Source organism: Nannobrachium achirus (assembly GCF_963921795.1).
Source record: "Nannobrachium achirus genome assembly, chromosome: 4".
Classification (NCBI taxonomy): domain Eukaryota; kingdom Metazoa; phylum Chordata; class Actinopteri; order Myctophiformes; family Myctophidae; genus Nannobrachium; species Nannobrachium achirus.
Genome location: NC_137813.1, coordinates 32,483,342 through 32,501,839, shown reverse-complemented (window position 1 = coordinate 32,501,839; position 18,498 = coordinate 32,483,342). Strand labels below are relative to the sequence as shown.

The 18,498-nt window shown below is 41.6% G+C and overlaps 2 protein-coding genes across 2 annotated transcripts in view; both read left to right on the top strand.

The window, feature by feature from the left end:
- LOC308282831 (myocardin-related transcription factor A-like) overlaps nt 1–6,379 on the top strand; it is a 63,813-nt gene extending 57,434 nt beyond the window's left edge. Inside the window, exons 15-20 of the mRNA XM_080723216.1 lie at nt 880–1,077; nt 1,555–1,671; nt 2,851–2,997; nt 3,377–3,469; nt 3,702–3,753; nt 3,874–6,379. Of these exons, the coding sequence (XP_080579342.1) occupies nt 880–1,077; nt 1,555–1,671; nt 2,851–2,997; nt 3,377–3,469; nt 3,702–3,753; nt 3,874–4,466 (1,200 nt within the window). The 3' untranslated portion in view covers nt 4,467–6,379. The remainder of the gene's footprint in view (nt 1–879; nt 1,078–1,554; nt 1,672–2,850; nt 2,998–3,376; nt 3,470–3,701; nt 3,754–3,873) is intronic.
- A 3,753-nt stretch (nt 6,380–10,132) lies between these two features.
- Nucleotides 10,133–11,602, top strand: LOC308282830 (UDP-N-acetylhexosamine pyrophosphorylase-like; the record flags this gene model as incomplete). Its single annotated transcript, XM_080723215.1, has 1 exon — nt 10,133–11,602. The coding sequence occupies one exon, from the start codon at nt 10,133–10,135 to the stop codon at nt 11,600–11,602; it is 1,470 nt and encodes a 489-aa protein (XP_080579341.1).
- Between the last annotated feature and the right edge of the window lie 6,896 nt (nt 11,603–18,498).

Below are 18,498 nucleotides of genomic sequence, written 5' to 3'. Positions count from 1 at the left end.
TTGGTCGAATCGCGATTCGTTTTTTAAAAGATCGATTTTTACCGTCCCCCAATTAAATCTATTTAAATCGAATTGTGAATCGTGACAGGCCTAGTGCAGAGGTTAAGAAACCATTTTACCCGATCAATGTCAAAGGCTAAAAGAGGAATAGTGATGCACGGTGGTGCAGTTGGTAGCGCTGTCGCCTCAGAGCTAGAAAGTCCTGGGTTAAATTCCCGCCGGAGGACGCTGCGGGTGCTGGGGGCGTGTTCTCTCCTCCGCGTCATCAGCGCCCACACCCTAGGTGGGGTTGGCGAAAGGGCTTTTCTGTGTGGAGTTTGCATGTTCTCCCCGTGTCTCCAAGGGTAGATACCCTCACAAAAACATGCAGTAATCCTGGTCTCTATAACGCCTCCCCCTAGCCAGCCGGGACGCCTGATGGAGGAGAAAGGAACTGGTTGGAATGACGTGTTCCTTCCACACGCTACGTCCATACCGGGGAAATCCCTGATAGAAGTCTGTTGTCTCCCCATGCGTGGCGAGGGAGAGCAGAGCCCAGGATTACATAGCTTAGGCAATTGGCACTGGGTGAAAAAATGGGTTACAGAATCGTGGGACAACAATTATCCTATTTTCCTATTTTTTCCTAGTAAGACCATGTTTTATGCAATAAGGAGAGAGAGCAAACTTCTGGATTTTTCTGTCACATGCAAAATAAGTTGAAAATATGGGAAAACTCCTGGTAAATTAATTAGTAATTCATTAGTGCATTATTACTACCGGTAGGTATTGTTTTGAAGCCACTCCCAGGGGTGATTTACAGTACCATATGGGATGCTTTGACCATTTTGAGCTGTGAATAAAATTATCCCTCCGAAAATCATCTCTGGTCTTCTACAGGTTTCTCAGCTGATTCTCAACCAACAGTCAGGCTTCAATCAATCCTTCCCATTGGACCTGCTCAAGACAGGCTCAACCCCAACCTTGGTCACAGATAGTAATGGCAACCACTTCCTGATTGCACTGACCAATCACATGTCTGAGAACCAAGCAAGTGAAACACCTGAGAACAAAGTAACCAATCACATTACGCTGCAGGTAGGTGGCTCATATACTGTAGATACATGTTTACGCTGTGGCCCCTCAGAGAGCCATCTACAAGAGATGTGTGTCTGTCTGTCTATGTGTCTTTGTGCCTGGAGCTGATCGCGCAGACCATTTTTTGTCTCCACCAGGATGCATGAGCTGATTGTGCTCTGAGGAGCACACTTTTTAGGCCACACATGTATTATACTTTATAGAATATTTAACCTAAATGTTCTAATGGAAGTCATTGGGGCTCTGAATGGGCTGAAACATATTATGTCATAGATATGTCATAGGCGACAGACATCCCAAATGTAGTTTTCTTCAGTGTGGCTCTGCGAGAGGTCCGTGCCCGTAACAAATCTAGCAAACCACTGAACTGATCAGTACCAAACTTTGTATGCATGCTCCCGGTAGTCTGCAGAATTGCATACAAAAAAAAGAAAAACGTGTCAGTCTCCAACAAAGTATTTTCAATTTAATTTTTAGCGACTGCAGTCTACTCCGACCAAGCTGCCTAGCCAATGCTCTCCTCAGTTGCCGAGTGCTGATACCCATTCAAAACTGGGGACGCCAACCAAGACTCAGAAAGTGCAAAACAGAAAGGTGAGTTGAATCATTAGACTTGATGGGTCAATGTTTACTGACAGAATCCATTCCAGACATGCAGACATGGCAAGAAGAACTAAGTCTTTGTGCAAGCTGTAAAAGTTCATATTGTAATTTACCCCTTGCAGTGGCACGATCTGCATCTAAATACTTGTTAATCTACAGTATGCCTACACATCCTATGTTCGTATAATTTGATATATAGTTCAAAGCCCATGTGATGATGTATACCGTAGATGGAAGGCACATACAGTACTTGAACCAAGTGTGGGAGTTCAGCCCATGATGTCTTTTACCTCTCATTACGTAGTTCATGGAACCTCGTCAGACTCCCATAAAGAACACAAACTAACTAACTTCCTACTTGTCAATGAGCCCTTATACCCTTGGTGATAACAGAGCAGCGCCTTAATGTTCCATAAAGTGAGGATAAAGACGATTCGAGGAGAACTGCTCCAGTGAGTGCAATAACAGTGGAAATTAATGATGTATGCTCTGTAATACACTGACAGCAATCCTTGATAAGAGCAGTTGACAGTAGGCTAATGTATTGTGATGTGAATGTTATTACTCCGCTAATTACTCGGGTGGCATCTTCCATTACCATGATTTATGTCTTTCACACAGCAGGAACAAAGACCATGTTGTATCGCTCCTAATTGAGATGTACTCTGTTCTGCAGTGCAGGTGTGCCAGGGTGAACGGCCCTTTCAGCAAAGACTGAGAGTGCCAGGTTTTGATTTTGATTAAGAGCAGAGGGAGAGTTGCTCATGCACATTGCTTTTGTTGTTTGTCTTCATTTGCCACAATAGCTTTTGTCATAGCAATAGAAAAAGGTTGGTTTGGTGAAAATGAAGGTGGAATATACTTTCCCTCCCTTAAACCTTGGGTTTTATGTCCTTTTTATGACCTTTGAGCTCCAAAAACAAACATTTAAGTATTTATGTGTTTGAATGTCAAACAGGACTTTGCTGTAAGATACAAAGTGTGCTCAATATAACAACAATTAAACAAAAACAACGAATCATCTTAATGTTATTTCAGGAAATTAACCTTTTGTGATTTCTTTGTTGTTGCACTTTTGTGATTCTTTTGACAACCTGTTCTATATTCTCCAAATACTGTTCCCTTACTATGATCTCTTACCGTTAGTTACCACTTATTGTTTGATTGAAGGTGCAGAAGGCGGGACTTGAAGTGCCAACCGAACAATCCCAACAGGAGGTTAGTCAGTCATTCTCAGCTCCGCCCAGTCTGCAACCTTTCTTCCTGGATGAGGAGACGGGAAATGGGAAAGACATCTTGTCGCCTACCTCTCAAACGGTAAGCTGTCCAAAGATAACACTGTTTATTTTCTCTTCAGTGTGAGTTTGACATTATCATCCTGTCCACACAACATAAATAGACAGGCATAGATACATTGTCATTAGATGTTACTGACACAGTCTGGGGCTGGATTATCTCAACTAGACATGTAAATAGATCTAGTTGATTGTAGTAAATAGACATTGTGGTGTAACCATAGCCATCTTACATGGTTGTTCTACTTTTTTAAGCAGGCACTGTAGAAATGTACTGTGAAATACATTAAACACTATCATCCTTTAAAGTATATTTATGTTTTAATCCTTTACATTTTCTCTGTCACTGTGTTTTTCTGTTCTCATTCATTTCCTTTTACCTGTCCTTTCCTTTCCTTCAGGAGGAGTTGTGTCCTGGTTTGGACCAGGAGGAGTTGTTCAGTCCTCTGTCTCCAGCTTCTATCAAGACAGCTGTCTCATCACCTGATGACAAGGTGTGGTCCTCTCACTGATCACTGGCTTTGCTCTCCCACTGCTGTGTTGACATTATGATGTTACAGTACATAGCTTGTTGCATAATATGATTGCAATACATGATGTTTTGTTATGGTGATATGAAGTCATGTATCGTGATGTCCGTGATTTTTATTGTGTCAAGTCTTGCATGTTGCTGTGTGATGTGAATGAGTGGACTAGGTTTTAAACCTGTTTGTGCCTCTACTTCAGGAGAATGCTGAGCATATGGATGACCTTTTTGACATCCTGGTTCAGACTGGAGGTAAGAGACTATAACATGTTGATCCTGTTCTGTTAATGTATTTCCCCAGCCTCACTAGCATTTGACTAGTACCGTATGTAGTAGTAGTGTAAAAATAATGAATAATGTCTTTTCTCTCAGAAATCTCCTCCTCCTTCAAGTCAGCTCCAGACCCCTCCCTGGCTTGCTTCCACCCCAGCTTCCGCTCCACCTGCCACTCCTCCCCTCCACCCTCTCCCCTCCAGCTGGTGCTGTCTCCACCCTCCTCACCCCCAGCTGACCTCCCACAGCAGGAGCCGCAGCCCCCGCCAACTGCCACAGAAGAAGAAGAAGAAGAAGATCACCTCAAGAACTCAGGAAAGGGACGCCTGGAGGACTTCCTGGAAAGCACCACGGGCAAGCCTCTCCTGGGGGCGGAGCCTGGCGGCCCCATGACATTAATCGACGACCTCCACAGCCAGATGCTGAGCACCCCCAGCATCCTGGACCACCCGTCGTCCCCCATGGACACCTACGACCTGGGCTACGATGTGAGCGACGCCTCGGACGGAGTGGGGAGCTTTGGGGGACAGACGCTGGACAGTATGGACTGGCTGGACCTCACCATGGTGGGAAGAGGGGGTGAGGAGACCCGCGCCTTGGCCCCGTTGGGACCACCAACGCCCCCCAGTGTCTTCTCCGCTGACTTCCTGGACAGTTCTGACCTGCAGATCCACTGGGACTCCTGCTTATAGACCAGTGGTTCTCAACCTGTGGGTCTGGACCCCCAGAGGGGTCCCCAAATTATCTTGGGGGGTCCCCAGATGATTAACTTCATGTGCCACATTGTTTTCTCACTCAACAGTAAACAAACCAAAATAAAGTTTAAGTGCTTATTTTTAAAGTGACAATTTAAGGACTTTTTTAATACTTCTAAAACATTAAAAAAACATGTTTTGTCAAATATTAGAGGCAGATCTATATGCTCACAACGCCTCGCGAGGCGTTTGAGCATGTAGATCTGCTATTTTCACAATAGAACTGTGTTATACAAAATGTAACGCCTCAACTCTTAGTGCTCGTCAGGGTGGAGGGGTCCCCAGTCATAATATGATTATTTTGGGTGTTGCGGCCTGAAAAGGTTGAGAACCACTGTTATAGACCACAATGCTCATTTGCATTCACATGGACAGCACATGCATACTTGTACGCACGTGCAAACAAATACTTTGCTGCTGATCGCTTGATTTTGAAGCACCCTTATAGTGTCTTCAGGCACCCTGGCATGTTGAATGTCGACACGCTTCCTCGTGTATGCACTGTATTTTATATGCTGAGTTTTGCGCAAACACTTATTAGGCGGGTACTATATCTACAATATATATCTACTGTATATGTGTTAATCATTTCGGCAGTACAATGGGGATTCAGACACAAATGTCCATGACTTTTTAAATGAGCCATTTGCCCCTGCATCATTGTTTACAAGGTCACAGCTAGCTATATATTTAAAAAGTGAAGCAAGTAGAACCTAGTTAAAACTAAAATGTTGTTATTTTTAACAGATGTAGTGTTGAGTCACCAGGTTCAGTATAGATTGTGTCATCTTATATTAGGGCTATATTGATATAATCTGAACATGCACTTGTTACTTTCAACTACTAAAGCAATGTCAGTGTTTCTCCTGGGGAATCTTTTCTTTAGTCATGGTAACGAATGTGGTGGTAATTTGTTAACGCTACTGTAGATATTTGTCATAGTTTTGCTCATAGTTTGGTTCCAATTAGAGAGGTTTGCACTGTATGTTCTCATTTGAAACCCTTTGCAAAACAATAATTGTGCATTACATAAGGAATTTATTTTTTGTAGTGGCGTAGTAATTTTGTGTGCCAGACTAAGACTTGGGTTTGGACCTGTGTCCCTTCATGATTTATTCTAGAAAAAGGGGCTAAATAGGGGCTAAAGATGAACTTACTGTTGCCTCTTTACGTGAGCATTTTGTAGCATATACAGTATAAATGGTAAATGGTGCATTTATATAGAGCTTTTATCCAAGGCGTTTTACATAGATTGTGCATTACATTCACCCATTCACACACACATTCATACACCGGTGGCGGAGGAAACCATGCAAGGCACCAACCTACTCACCGGGAGCAATTAGGGGTTCAGAGTCTTGCTCAAGGACCCTTCGACATTAACTCAGGGGGAGGCCGGATTCGAACTGAGAACCCTTCGGGAACCCTTCGTGCTCTAAAAACGGTTTCTCTACCCCTGAGCTATGCCGCCCCTATATATCATCACAGCAGTCACTAAACCCCAAGATATTTATACTAGCTTTATTTAAGAGAGAGATTGGAGAGAGAGAGAGAAATCTTTAGATACTGTTACAAGCCAACGCACGTAGTAGTCACAGATCTAGCCGGGTCTTCAACTCAAGTGGTTTTGGCATATTTTGCGCTGACCTGGTAACACATTCACAATACCTACTGTACTGTAGTTAATGGAAGATTAGGCTTAACACAGTACGGGAAAGCTCAGGGACACGTAGAAAGTCCTTTCCACACCGGGAGTGTGTATTTTGTGTGGTTAATGCACATTCATTTAACCCATTCAGAATGGGTACACTATATTGTGTATCATTATTTTTATGCTTTAACTACCGGTATTGAAAAATAGCAGATATACAAGCTCACAGAGCTTGTAGATCTGCTATTTTTGAAACATTTTGAAAATTAAAATTTTGACCCGATTCTATAAGTGTCTTTTGAATCCTTCAAAGATTTTTTGAAAAACCCTATGTTTCTATGTCAGCAATCTGGCTAGCCATCATCAAAGAAAAGGTCCTGGAGCTCAGTTGGTCTGTTCTTGAGAGACTACTATGTCAGTGGTTCTCAAACTTTTTCATGTGAAGGACCCCCAAAATCATATTTATTTGGCCATGGGCCCCCATCTCAAAATATTTAGTTCCAGGGACCACCCAGTTACAAACGTTCGCTTTAAAAATACATATATTCAAAGATTTGCACACATTTTCACAACCTTTTCAAAAATAGCAGATCTACAAGCTCACAGCGTGGCACTCGGTGCCGTGCTGTGAGCTTGTATATCTGCTATTTTTCAATTGTTAAAGCATTCAATAATCCCAGGCCTAAATGGGTTAAACTGCTGTTTGTGTCATGAGTACATCACACACAACATACAACAAAATGACAGCGACGTTTTTCAAAACAAGATTGATGTTTCACTGACAATAAAAAGCTTATATGAATGAGACATCACCAAATCAATAGATTTATGTGAAATACTCGCTGACGCATTACCGGATACTATTTTCATCACGCTCCAGGTGTGTGGACCTTTTTAAGTTGAGAGAAAAAATGTATGGTGTATATCAAATGGTGATATTACTGTATTTCACCTTGAATATTTTTAAATTTTTCTGTGTAACACTGTAAAAAGTTAGGTCTTATTAATTTATTTTAATTTTACTTATTTCATTTACTTTTTAGAATATTCAGGCTCTTGAATGTAGTATACAATAAATAATAAAGCGCTTACTTTATCACATTATCATACACAGATGGATGCGTGTATATTTAAACTTCACAATTGTAAGTCACAATACAATAAGAATTGGATGTTGTCATTTACATTTCTTATTTATTTCTAGTATTGAAAACCAATAGTTTTCAAACTTTTCCACACACACATACTGTACTCACACACACACACACACACACACACACACACACACACACACACACACACACACACACACACACACACACACACACACTGTACACAGAGACACAGGTTTCATAATAGCTTGATACACTATATTAGAACGCTCTATTTGTGAGGATTGGATATTTTTTTATATTATTACTACTGCTGTTATTTCACTGTCTTGTACTGTATCAGTACATTTGCCAATGGAGAAATAGATGGAATCGTTTCTCCTTAATAAGCCTTGCAATGTTGTATGGATGCCAGTTTTGACACTGTGTGAGCATGTATTATAATGCAAATGTGTTACTGTAGTTTGGATTTGGAACTTTGTTCTTTATTTATAAGATCTTATATACTGTATATGGGTATGGCAGTACAGGTTTAGGTGAACTGTGAGAAACTTAGTTTATGACATAATGTCTGTATTCTGCATCAAAAGCCCCATTTGTGCACCCTCGGAAACTTGTACAGAACATTTACACACACGCGTGCATGTGCCCACACACACACACACACAAACTGCTTTTTTGAGGTTACATTTTTTCAGTGTTTGCTGCTTCTATCCCTATGAACAGTGATAATAATACATCAGACATAGACTTGATACCCAAAGATGCTTTACATAAACAGAACAAATAACTTTATTAAAAAATATATTACTAATATCCTTTGTTTGTATTACATGGTCAGAGATATGCACTCAGTGGCCTGAAATAAAAATGAGCCACTAAAATGGTCCAGAGAGATTTGGTAGTGAGACTGCATTTGTATCTGTGCAGTCTCACACAGTCATTGTATATATTTATCATACAGTGCCTATGTGTTGCTTTCACACAGTTTGTGTAACAACAGCCATATTGTAGCAGACACCCATACATACACAGTAAAGTCGTCAGTGTTCATTATCAATTTGTAACTCTATACTTGACCGGCGTCTCCATGGATCTGTACTTGGCCCCCTCCTTTTTTCCCTATACCAAACGTCTTTGCTGAAAAGAGTAATAAACATACATAACAATCATTATTATTATTAATCTATGCTACAGGCTCACAACATGTCACAACGCACTGAGCCGTCAGTTTGTAGATCAGTATTTTTTGCCACATATTTTAACAGAATGTTCGCTGTTATGACATACCCAGAATAGGGAGACTAGGGTTCACACGGTTAAAATAACCCTAAAGAGTTTGCAATGTATTTATGGTTTGTTAATGATACTGTATATAATCGCTGGGGTGTTTATTACAATGTCCTTGTTTGTCTGACTTTGCACTTAAATTGCCTTGTTTAAGAAATACATTGGACTTTTGAGAAGTCATCATTTTGATTTGATATCATTCTGCAAGATAGATTGCTAACAGTCTCACTACTGAACGTTACTAGGGGAAAAAAGATGATTGTATTTCTTGGTGTGATATGGAGGCATTATAAACCAGTTTGACAGTTAAAATACAAACTTAGGTCCTTCAAATAGTGGAAGGACCTCTGATTTCATTTTGCCTCGACTCAACTGCAAGCTATTCAAAGCCTGTTAAACTTTCATCAAACATCACAACGTTTCGAAGTTTGATATATATTATCCTACAATATGTTTGTTTCTCTGCTGTATTGGTTCCTAAGCTGCTTCATGTAAATGACTGGCATTGTTATACTCGTGTTTTAATGTGTGGACTGGGATTAGTCATTTTAAAAATGTTTCTTTTTCTGAAAAATTAGTTTATTAAAAGAAAATCAGCAATCATCTTCAAGTATCATGGTCGGTATCATGTCTGTATCATGGTCAGCATCAGTCAGTATCACGGTCAGTAATGTCAGTATCATGGTCAGTGTCACATCAGTATAATGGTCAGTAACATGTCATTATCATGGTCAGTAATAAAAAACAAACAACAGGTAGGAAGGCATCCGCAAAATTACACATAAAATCATACTGTACCTACATTATGCAAAATGCATAATAAATGTTGCATGCACTCTGCACACAGTATCAACATTTGTGACGTGAAAGCCATTTTGTCCCCATGGTCATAGAAATGTTCCCATTGAAATATCCAGACTTTTCACAGTGTGGCTCTGCAGGAATCTTGCTCCACGTAAATGACTGGCATTGTTGGCAACCTAAGCAACCAGACCAAAGACCAAAGTTCAAAAATGCATAATCAAATTTGCATGCACTCTGCAGTCTGCACACAGACTACCAAAATGTGTGATGTCAAAGCCATGTCCCCCTGGGTCATAGAAATGTTCCTATTAAAGACCTTTCACATTGTGGCTCTGCAGGAATCTTGCTATCTACTGTAAGTGTACTGGTGGAGCAATGATGAAGTAACCTAGGTAGAAAGTGCTGAAGTTTATCTACTAAGTCTGAGAGGTGACATACAGTATGTTAAACATGGGGTGTTTTTAGACATTTTATATCTCGTAACCCTAGAGGTAATCTAGAGTTCAATTCAATTCCAGCAATCTGTGTGTGCATGCATGCACTTTCTGTCTCTTGTCCAAATATGAAGATGAGTGACGTCCTGTACTGATTTAATACAGCATACTAGCCTTCAAGTACTCTCTGACAAATGGGTACTGACATCATAGTACTGATGTCATAGTAGATGACTGACTAGCCTCCAAGTACTTGCTAACCTTCACAATACAGTTGGAAGAGAGATCGGAAAGCCCAGTCTATGTCTAATAATGGGCACAAGCATTGGGGGAGAACTAGCCCACAGGCTGGCTGAGGCTGGCCAGTCTCACCTCCTGCAATTCTGGAATGAGCTTAGCCCAGAGGAGCAGCATAACATGACCACTGACCTGGAGGCAATAGAATTTCAAGAGATTAACGGATTCTTCAAGAATGCCATGGGAATGTCCAATGGCAACAAGCATAAGTTGGACTCCTGTATGGAACCTGTGCCCAGAGATGTGCGTGGCAGTGTAACGCGAGACAAAGGGTGCCTCAAACACTGGGAGGCCCAGGGTATGCACTGCATTGCGAAGAATAAGGTTTCTGCCTTGGTCCTGGCTGGGGGCCAGGGAACCAGGCTGGGTGTTTCTTATCCCAAGGGCATGTACGACGTGGGTCTGCCCTCCCACAAGACCCTCTTCCAGCTCCAGGCTGAGCGCATTCTGAGGCTGCAGCAGTTGGCTGAGCAGAAGCACAAGACTAAGTGTTGTATTCCCCTGTACATCATGACCAGTGACAGAACTATGGAATCCACCCAGGACTTTTTCTCTCACCAAAACTATTTTGGCTTGAACAAGGACGATGTCATCATCTTCCAGCAAGGCATGCAACCAGCCATGGACTTCAATGGAAAGATCCTTCTGGAGAGCAAAGGAAAGCTGTCTATGGCACCAGATGGTAATGGCGGCTTGTACAGAGTGCTGGGGAACCAGGGCATCATCGACGACATGGACCGCAGGGGGATTGAGTATATCCATGTGTATTGTGTGGACAACATCCTGGTCAAAGTGGCCGACCCAGCCTTTGTTGGTTTCTGTGTGCAGAAGGGCGCAGACTGTGGGGTTAAGGTAGTAGACAAGACCAACCCCACAGAGGAAGTGGGCGTGGTCTGTAAGGTGGATGGGCGTTACCAGGTGGTGGAGTACAGTGAGATCAGCCTGGCAACTGCCGAGAAGCGCTGCGCCGATGGGCGACTGATGTTCGACGCTGGCAACACTGCCAATCACTTCTTTACTCTGTCTTTCCTCAAAGACATTGTGCAGAGGCATGAACCTAAGCTGCAGCACCACGTAGCCATCAGGAAGATCCCCTATGTGGACACGCAGGGACGGCTAATTAAACCAGACAAGCCAAACGGGATTAAAATGGAAAAGTTTATCTTTGACAGCTTCCAGTTTGCCAAGACATTTGTGGTGTATGAGGTGCTGAGAGAAGACGAGTTCTCTCCCCTCAAGAATGCAGACAGTCAGGATGGCAAGGACACACCCACAACAGCCAGACACGCCCTCATGTCTCTCCATCACCGCTGGGTTCTAAACGCAAAGGGGCACTTCATCGATGAGAACGGCGTTCGTGTGAACGTCATACACGGCCTGCAGGATGGCACAGGTCTGCCAATGAAATGTGAGATCTCCCCACTGGTGTCATATGGAGGGGAGGGTCTAGAAGAGAGTCAGGGGAGAAAAATATACAATAAATAAATTATAACACTCCACTCCCATAAGACAATTTTATGTAATATAAATGGTATTCTGTATTTCCTGTGAATGTGAAGAGTTGATGAGAGTTGGAGAGTGAAGCCTTGATTACCAAATGGACTGACAGCTGCCTTCATGTTAGACTGTTGATCACTGGACCCACTGCCAGCTGCTGTGGGGAATTGGTTCTCTCCACAGATAGTTCGGCTCTGATGAGCCTCATGGCGTCTATGCAGTGGATTGGCTGGGGCCCACTCACCATCTAGCCTACTATAAAGCTCAGTCACTAACTTTACTGTAGAGAGGACTGTCAGCTTCGGCAGCGTGAATCGGTTCCTTCGTCCTCTCATTCAGACCAAACCAGCTTCACCATTCATTCAAACCTTTAAACGTTGTCTTTGCTTGTCTTTGAAAAACGTTGGGATACTGCCTATGTCATAAGCTGCCCATGACTGTGACCAACTTTGTTGAGACCTTTGATTGTTGATTTGTTTTGTTTAGGTTAGTTGAATTTGTTAGATAAAGGTTTCCTTTTTGTACAGATTGCGCAACAGTTTTGTAATTCTATTTTTATTTGTAATAAATGTATGTTACATGTTTAATTCAGTTGTCCTTGTTTATTTGATGGCCTTCATAGCCCTGTGTTAGGAGTCTAGAGCTCTGTTTCCTCCTGGGGAAGACCAGCAATGTCACCCAAGCAACCAAACCAAAGACCAAAGTTCATTTAATCAATAAAAACCCTTAGTTACAGGAAGAGGGATTTAAACCTCTATAATTAAAAAGGCCAGCAGAATACAAGGATGCAGGCGCCTACAAGACCAATAAAATAATACCTAAAAATAGCCCTGACCAGATTATGTGAACAATAAAACGACAGACATTAAAAAGGGCACCATAGAGGGAGAGTAGCTCGCAAAGGCAACATCTGTCATTGTGTTGGCTCACTCCAGCAGGCTCCCTGGGGAAATGAAACGTTGGCCAGTAACCACACACACACACACACACACACACACACACACACACACACACACACACACCACCTACTGTAATAGGCCTACCCAGTGATAGACCTCCAGTTCAGAGTGCCACTTGATGTTCCAATACTCACAGGGCAGGCAGAGTTCTCTCTGGGTCACACACTGTAGCACTCTGGGCTCCCTCTCGGCTTCTTTTAAACCCTAATGCAGTTTCTTGTCAGAAATCTCAAACTACATTCATAAGTAGTTCATTCGAAATAATAATATAAATAAACCGATGAATTAATTTGTTTTGACAACACAAAAAAAAACATTTAGAATGTAGCAGCCACTGAACAATATTTCAGTTAAATTATACAGTAGACGAGGGGCCCTAGCCAAATGATTGAAATCATTACAAAACTGCTCTGTAGAGTGCAGATCTCCACCAATCATTGGTTTTATTACAAGCTTATGTATGACCTGCGTGTTCAGTGCTTTTTCTTTTTTTTTTTCTTTTTTTTTGAATGGGTAGCCTCTATAGCAGGGCATGCTCTTTTACAGTAGCACGTATCATCAATCATGTCAGTGGCATGGTCAGTATTATGGTCTGTATCATGTCAGTATCATGGTCAGTCATCACAGTATTATGGTCAGTCATGTCAGCATCATGGTCAGTATCATGTCAGTATCATGGTCAGTATCATGTCAGTATCATGGTCAGTATCATGTCAGTATCATGGTCAGTATCATGTCGGTATCATATCAGTATCATGACAGTATCATGGTTAGTATTATGTCAGTATTATGGTCAGTGGGACTGTCTGGCCCTCCAATCACTTTGACAACACATTTTACTGAAAAGTTAACCCTGCCCATAAATATATAGCCCGCAAGAACACACATGCACAATTGGGTGGGAAAAATGAGTCAGACTAGGATAGTGGGGGACTGTTAGATAATGCTGAATTTATACTCCATGTGTGATGGTGTCACCCGCTGGAAATAGCTACTGTAGGCCTATCTCTATAAAGCTCAAACACATCGCAATGCACTGTGTGATCTATTATAATATCAAGCTCTAGAGAGCACACAGGCACACACACACACACACACGCGCGCGCGCACACACACACACACACACACACACACACACACACACACACACACACACACACACACACACACACACACACACACACACACACACACATGCTATAAAGCTGTCAAACATAAAAATGAACACACCCACATACAGTATACAGTATACAGTACAGTACATCATATGTCAGGAAATACATGTCAGGAGTCCTGGTTGATTGGATGATAATGGCTCTCTACACAGTAATGGGAGTGTGGGGGCAAGGCAGGCACCGGAAGACAGGCTATGCAGTTCCCTCGAGGGAATACAAGGCTAGAACTAGAACTATCAGGATAGGTAACGAGTCCGACCCCTGATGTAACCATGGGTTGCATGTGTAAATTCATACAACCCTATAAATAGCTTGCTTTTCTTAAAAACCAGTGAATGAAAACATAGATACAGTACATGTTCCTTTTGAGTTTAAAACTGACTTTCAGGATTAAAAAATAAATACATAAATAAAACATTTAAAAACGGTACTCACATTGACAATAGTCAGCCATATGATGGCTATATTTATTCTAAAATGTATTCTAAAACCCAGGAGGTTGTTCTCTAATGTGGAAACCTTTTATGACCAAAACCATAACTTATTTTGGAAATGCTAAAAAACCCAATCTGTGTTCCACTGGATCCAATGTAGTTATTATTTATTTAGTTTAGTCAAAAGCTCTTGTTGATACTTTTCAATGGTTAAATATTTATAAACCCCACAGACACACTTAACCACTTTCACTTTGAAAAGTTTCAAAAATAGAAAACATAACAGATCTACAAGCTCACAACCTGACACGATGTGAGGTGTTGTGAGCTTGTAGATCGGATATTTAGCTCCTTTTGTGCAACAATGCTGTGCCATGAATACGTAGGGCCTTAATTTACAGGATAAAGTAAAAAAAAAAAAACTATGGAGATAATAAGGTTTCTGCTCGATAGCAACGTTATGATGGTGACTTTGCTAGGTAAGAGGAACTGCCAAGTGCTGTTGGCAACACAATTAAGCAAATACAATAATGATTACTCTCCAGTGCATTATGGCTTTTACATACTGTTTTCCTCAGTCACTGACTCACACTGGGTGCATTTCCTAAAGCTGTAACCTGATTCCCAAAACCTCAAAACCTTACGTGCAATCAGCAAAACAGTGAAAACATTTCTCATAACACTATTCAGTAGGCTACCACCCGTGCAAAACACACATACAGTACATCCATCCATACACAGATTCTTTAATCATTAGACATTCTTGCATGATGTGGCTCAACTAATAATGATCAGAAGTCATGCACTGTGCTCTCCCAGCATCCACGCTGCAGTGACAGCCCGTTAAAAAAGGACCTCAAAAATACTTCAATATTCAGTTCCCCTAAAGTAGAACTCAGTCAGAATTCTGAGGTTTCTGTCATAATCTAGCATTCTCTCTCTCTCTCTCTCTCTCTCTCTCTCTCTCTCTCTCTCTCTCTCTCTCTCTCTCTCTCTCTCTCTCTCTCTCTCACTCTGTGTCTCAGCATTACTTTCATCACCCATACCATCTCTCTTCATTCTCTCACTCTTTTTATTCTACCCATCACTGAATAATGAGCAACAGCCAGGAGCAAAGTAGCAATGTGTGTGTGTGTGTGTGTGTGTGTGTGTGTGTGTGTGTGTGTGTGTGTGTGTGTGTGTGTGTGTGTGTGTGTGTGTGTGTGTGTGTTCTTTCCCTCAGGCATGCTGTTGTGCAGACCATCAGTGTGGTTCTAGTATTCTAGTGTGGTTAAATAGGGCTAAGCTTTGATTTACAGTACCATGCACATAACTTCACGCCACCAGGCTTTTCCACACGGCGGAAAGCCTGGTTTTCATTCCGAACTATTCGCCAACCATCCCTTAAAATACTGAATCGTCCCTTATCCCTTATTTGGAAACTAAAAGATGTGTCCCTTATTGAACTACGGTACAGGGACACACATTGTTCGTTATTTATGGTAATCAATCAATGACACACATTTTACAAGTTCAAACAGCTCACATAACACACATTATTTTCTGCTAGCCCATCGATACATGGCAGGCCATTTACCGGCCCCTAAATGAGGTCAATGGGTCTATAAACAAATTAAGTATCATGGCACAGAAAGGCAAACATGAAATGTCCCCATATGAGGATGCAGGGTCTCAGGAGAGGGATAAGTGTCCTTCACGGCACCTGTCCTCACTCTGCTGAGGACGGGATTCACCGTAGTTCCCCTTGATGCGGTCAGATGTGCCACATCTGTGCTCTCTGCGGGCGGCTAGTGTGCACAACACAGGCTGCTGGCAGCATCTCTTTGCTCTCTGGCTATTGGCTTTACAGGATCCAACTTCGGCCTAACAGAATACTTAGGCTAAACTCTTCCATGACACAGCCAACAGATGCACTCACAACATTTTCTGATGGAAACATTTCTTTTCTATTCTTTGCGGACAGTTTGTGTTGTTTCCATTCAGCGGCTGTTGCCCAATCAGGGACCAGCATTTCTGGCAACATCATCATTAACAGCCAATGAGGGACCAGCATACTTGTGCACAAGGCGCAAGTTGGCACCTCGACAGAGTGCAGTTCTATTCCAGGTTTGTCATTATAGGCTAACTTTAAAGCCTGCCTATCTGTCTTGCAATCCTCGCTGATTCATTGGTTGTCGTGTGTCTCGTCTGTCATTCTTTGAGTGTGTGCCGCACATCTATCTGGTAGCGGGTGTGTGCAGTAGATCTACACTGAGGCTATCTGGTAGAGGGTGTGTGCAGCAGATCTACAAGCTTGTAGATCGGCTATTCACGCTATTCGTCATTCACCGACGTACTGTATATAGGGCATAAGTGGCTAAGTAGTCATCATCACCGCTAGATAAACTGAGTGAAACATAACAATACACAATCTCAGGATAAATGTTCATAAGCCACTGCAATACAGCACGCACATGCACACACACAACACACATGCACCACACTTGCTAAAATCAGCAATGCAACAAAGAATGAGGAGGAGTTTCTCCGCCAGGGAGCCTGAAGTGATTCTGCCAGTGCCTTGATGTATCCCGGCAGGACAGCGGGGGGTCTCAGACTGCCGAGGAAGCATGTCTACTTGTAAATACATACAAACACAGACAAGAAACAGAACAGAAACGAAAAAAAAAAAAAAAGCACAAAATGTGTAATATACAATTACTTGCGGGAAACAAGAGTTTTATCATGGTAGGTGTATAATTACTGATTGATTTATTATTTGTAAACAACAACACCTTCTTATTCCCATATGAGATACAATAATCCATCACACAGAAATAAGACAGGAGAGTGATCAGAGTGAGAATGGAATATTTACTATGGAGAGAGAGTATTCAAGACAGGTATACAGTACATAAATAATGGTTCGTGCTCTCTCTGACAAATTATGTTTTGACATGAGTATAAGTATGGTCATTTCATCAGTCAATGGATGACGTTTCAACAGTTAATAGGATATGTTTCTTGTCCACGAATCACAAGACTAAGAGTCCATATACAGGGTTCCTGGGGGAAGATGTCCTTGCTGGTGTCTGGATGACACAAGCTGAGCCTTAGAATACCAAAACAATTCTCATTGTTTAGGTACTGGCTCCAGGCAGTTGATAAGGTCTGATTTCTACCAGACGGAGACCTTGTGTGTGTACTGTACATTACATGAGTATAACGGGACACAGTCACTGTGTCTTTAGGGTCAAGTGGTCAACAATATGTATTGATAAAAAGATGATATGAACCATAACAAAATATCTATCAATTACTACCACAGCTGTGCACAGGACATCTACAGGATAGTGCCCTACAAAAAGTGTAAGAGTTGGCCTATAGTGCAGCTGAGAGAATTCCTGTCTGACCAAAGGTATTGGCAGCCACGAAGTGGATAGTGAGGTGTTCAGTAAAATGCAGTATGGTTCTGATAATATCCAGGGCTTCCAACTTTTCAGAAAACCTTGGAGTGAGATTTGAGATTAGTATCAGCACGGCAAATTGTTTTGTACCAATAAAACCCCCACCCTCCTACTGCGGCGGCTGTGTCTCCATCTTTGTTTCTTTGTTGTTGATGTTGGCGCAGAGATCAGGTGACTGTTTTTGTGACATCACCAGCATATGCGACTACGTCTAACCAGAAGCGTAGCGTCTGTTTGGCATCTTGGGTAATGGCCCATGCCAGGCAGTGGAGCTCTGTTTCTGTTCAAATAGACAAAGTTGTTAATGTATGTAACCAAAGTTAATTGTAATGGAGTAAAAAGTACAATATTCCACTGATATGTAATGGAGTAAAACAGGCATGGGCAACTTTGATGATGGAGAGAGCCACTATATATATATATATATATATATATATATATATATATATATATATATATATATATATATATATATATATATATATATATATATTAGCTTGTAGATCTGCTATTTCTGCAATTTTTTTAATTGGAAGTAACCTTTTTATTTTTATTTTTATGCATTTATATGTTAACTTTATGAACTTAAATACAAATACATTGGACATAATAAAATACAATAACATTTTAATAGTAGTCATTATAAGCTACTAATATAGACTGAAGTAATTATAGCAGTTCATTTTCCAGGTTTGGATATGTAACAGCTGAAATCAATAATATATCATTACTCCAATATCAACCTGGAGGCCGCATTAAGTGAAGGTGGGGGCCGCATGTGGCCCCCGGGACGCCAGTTGCCCATGTATGGCGTAGAAGTATAAAGTATTGAACAACAGACAGACATATTCAGGTAAGTAAGTGCACCTC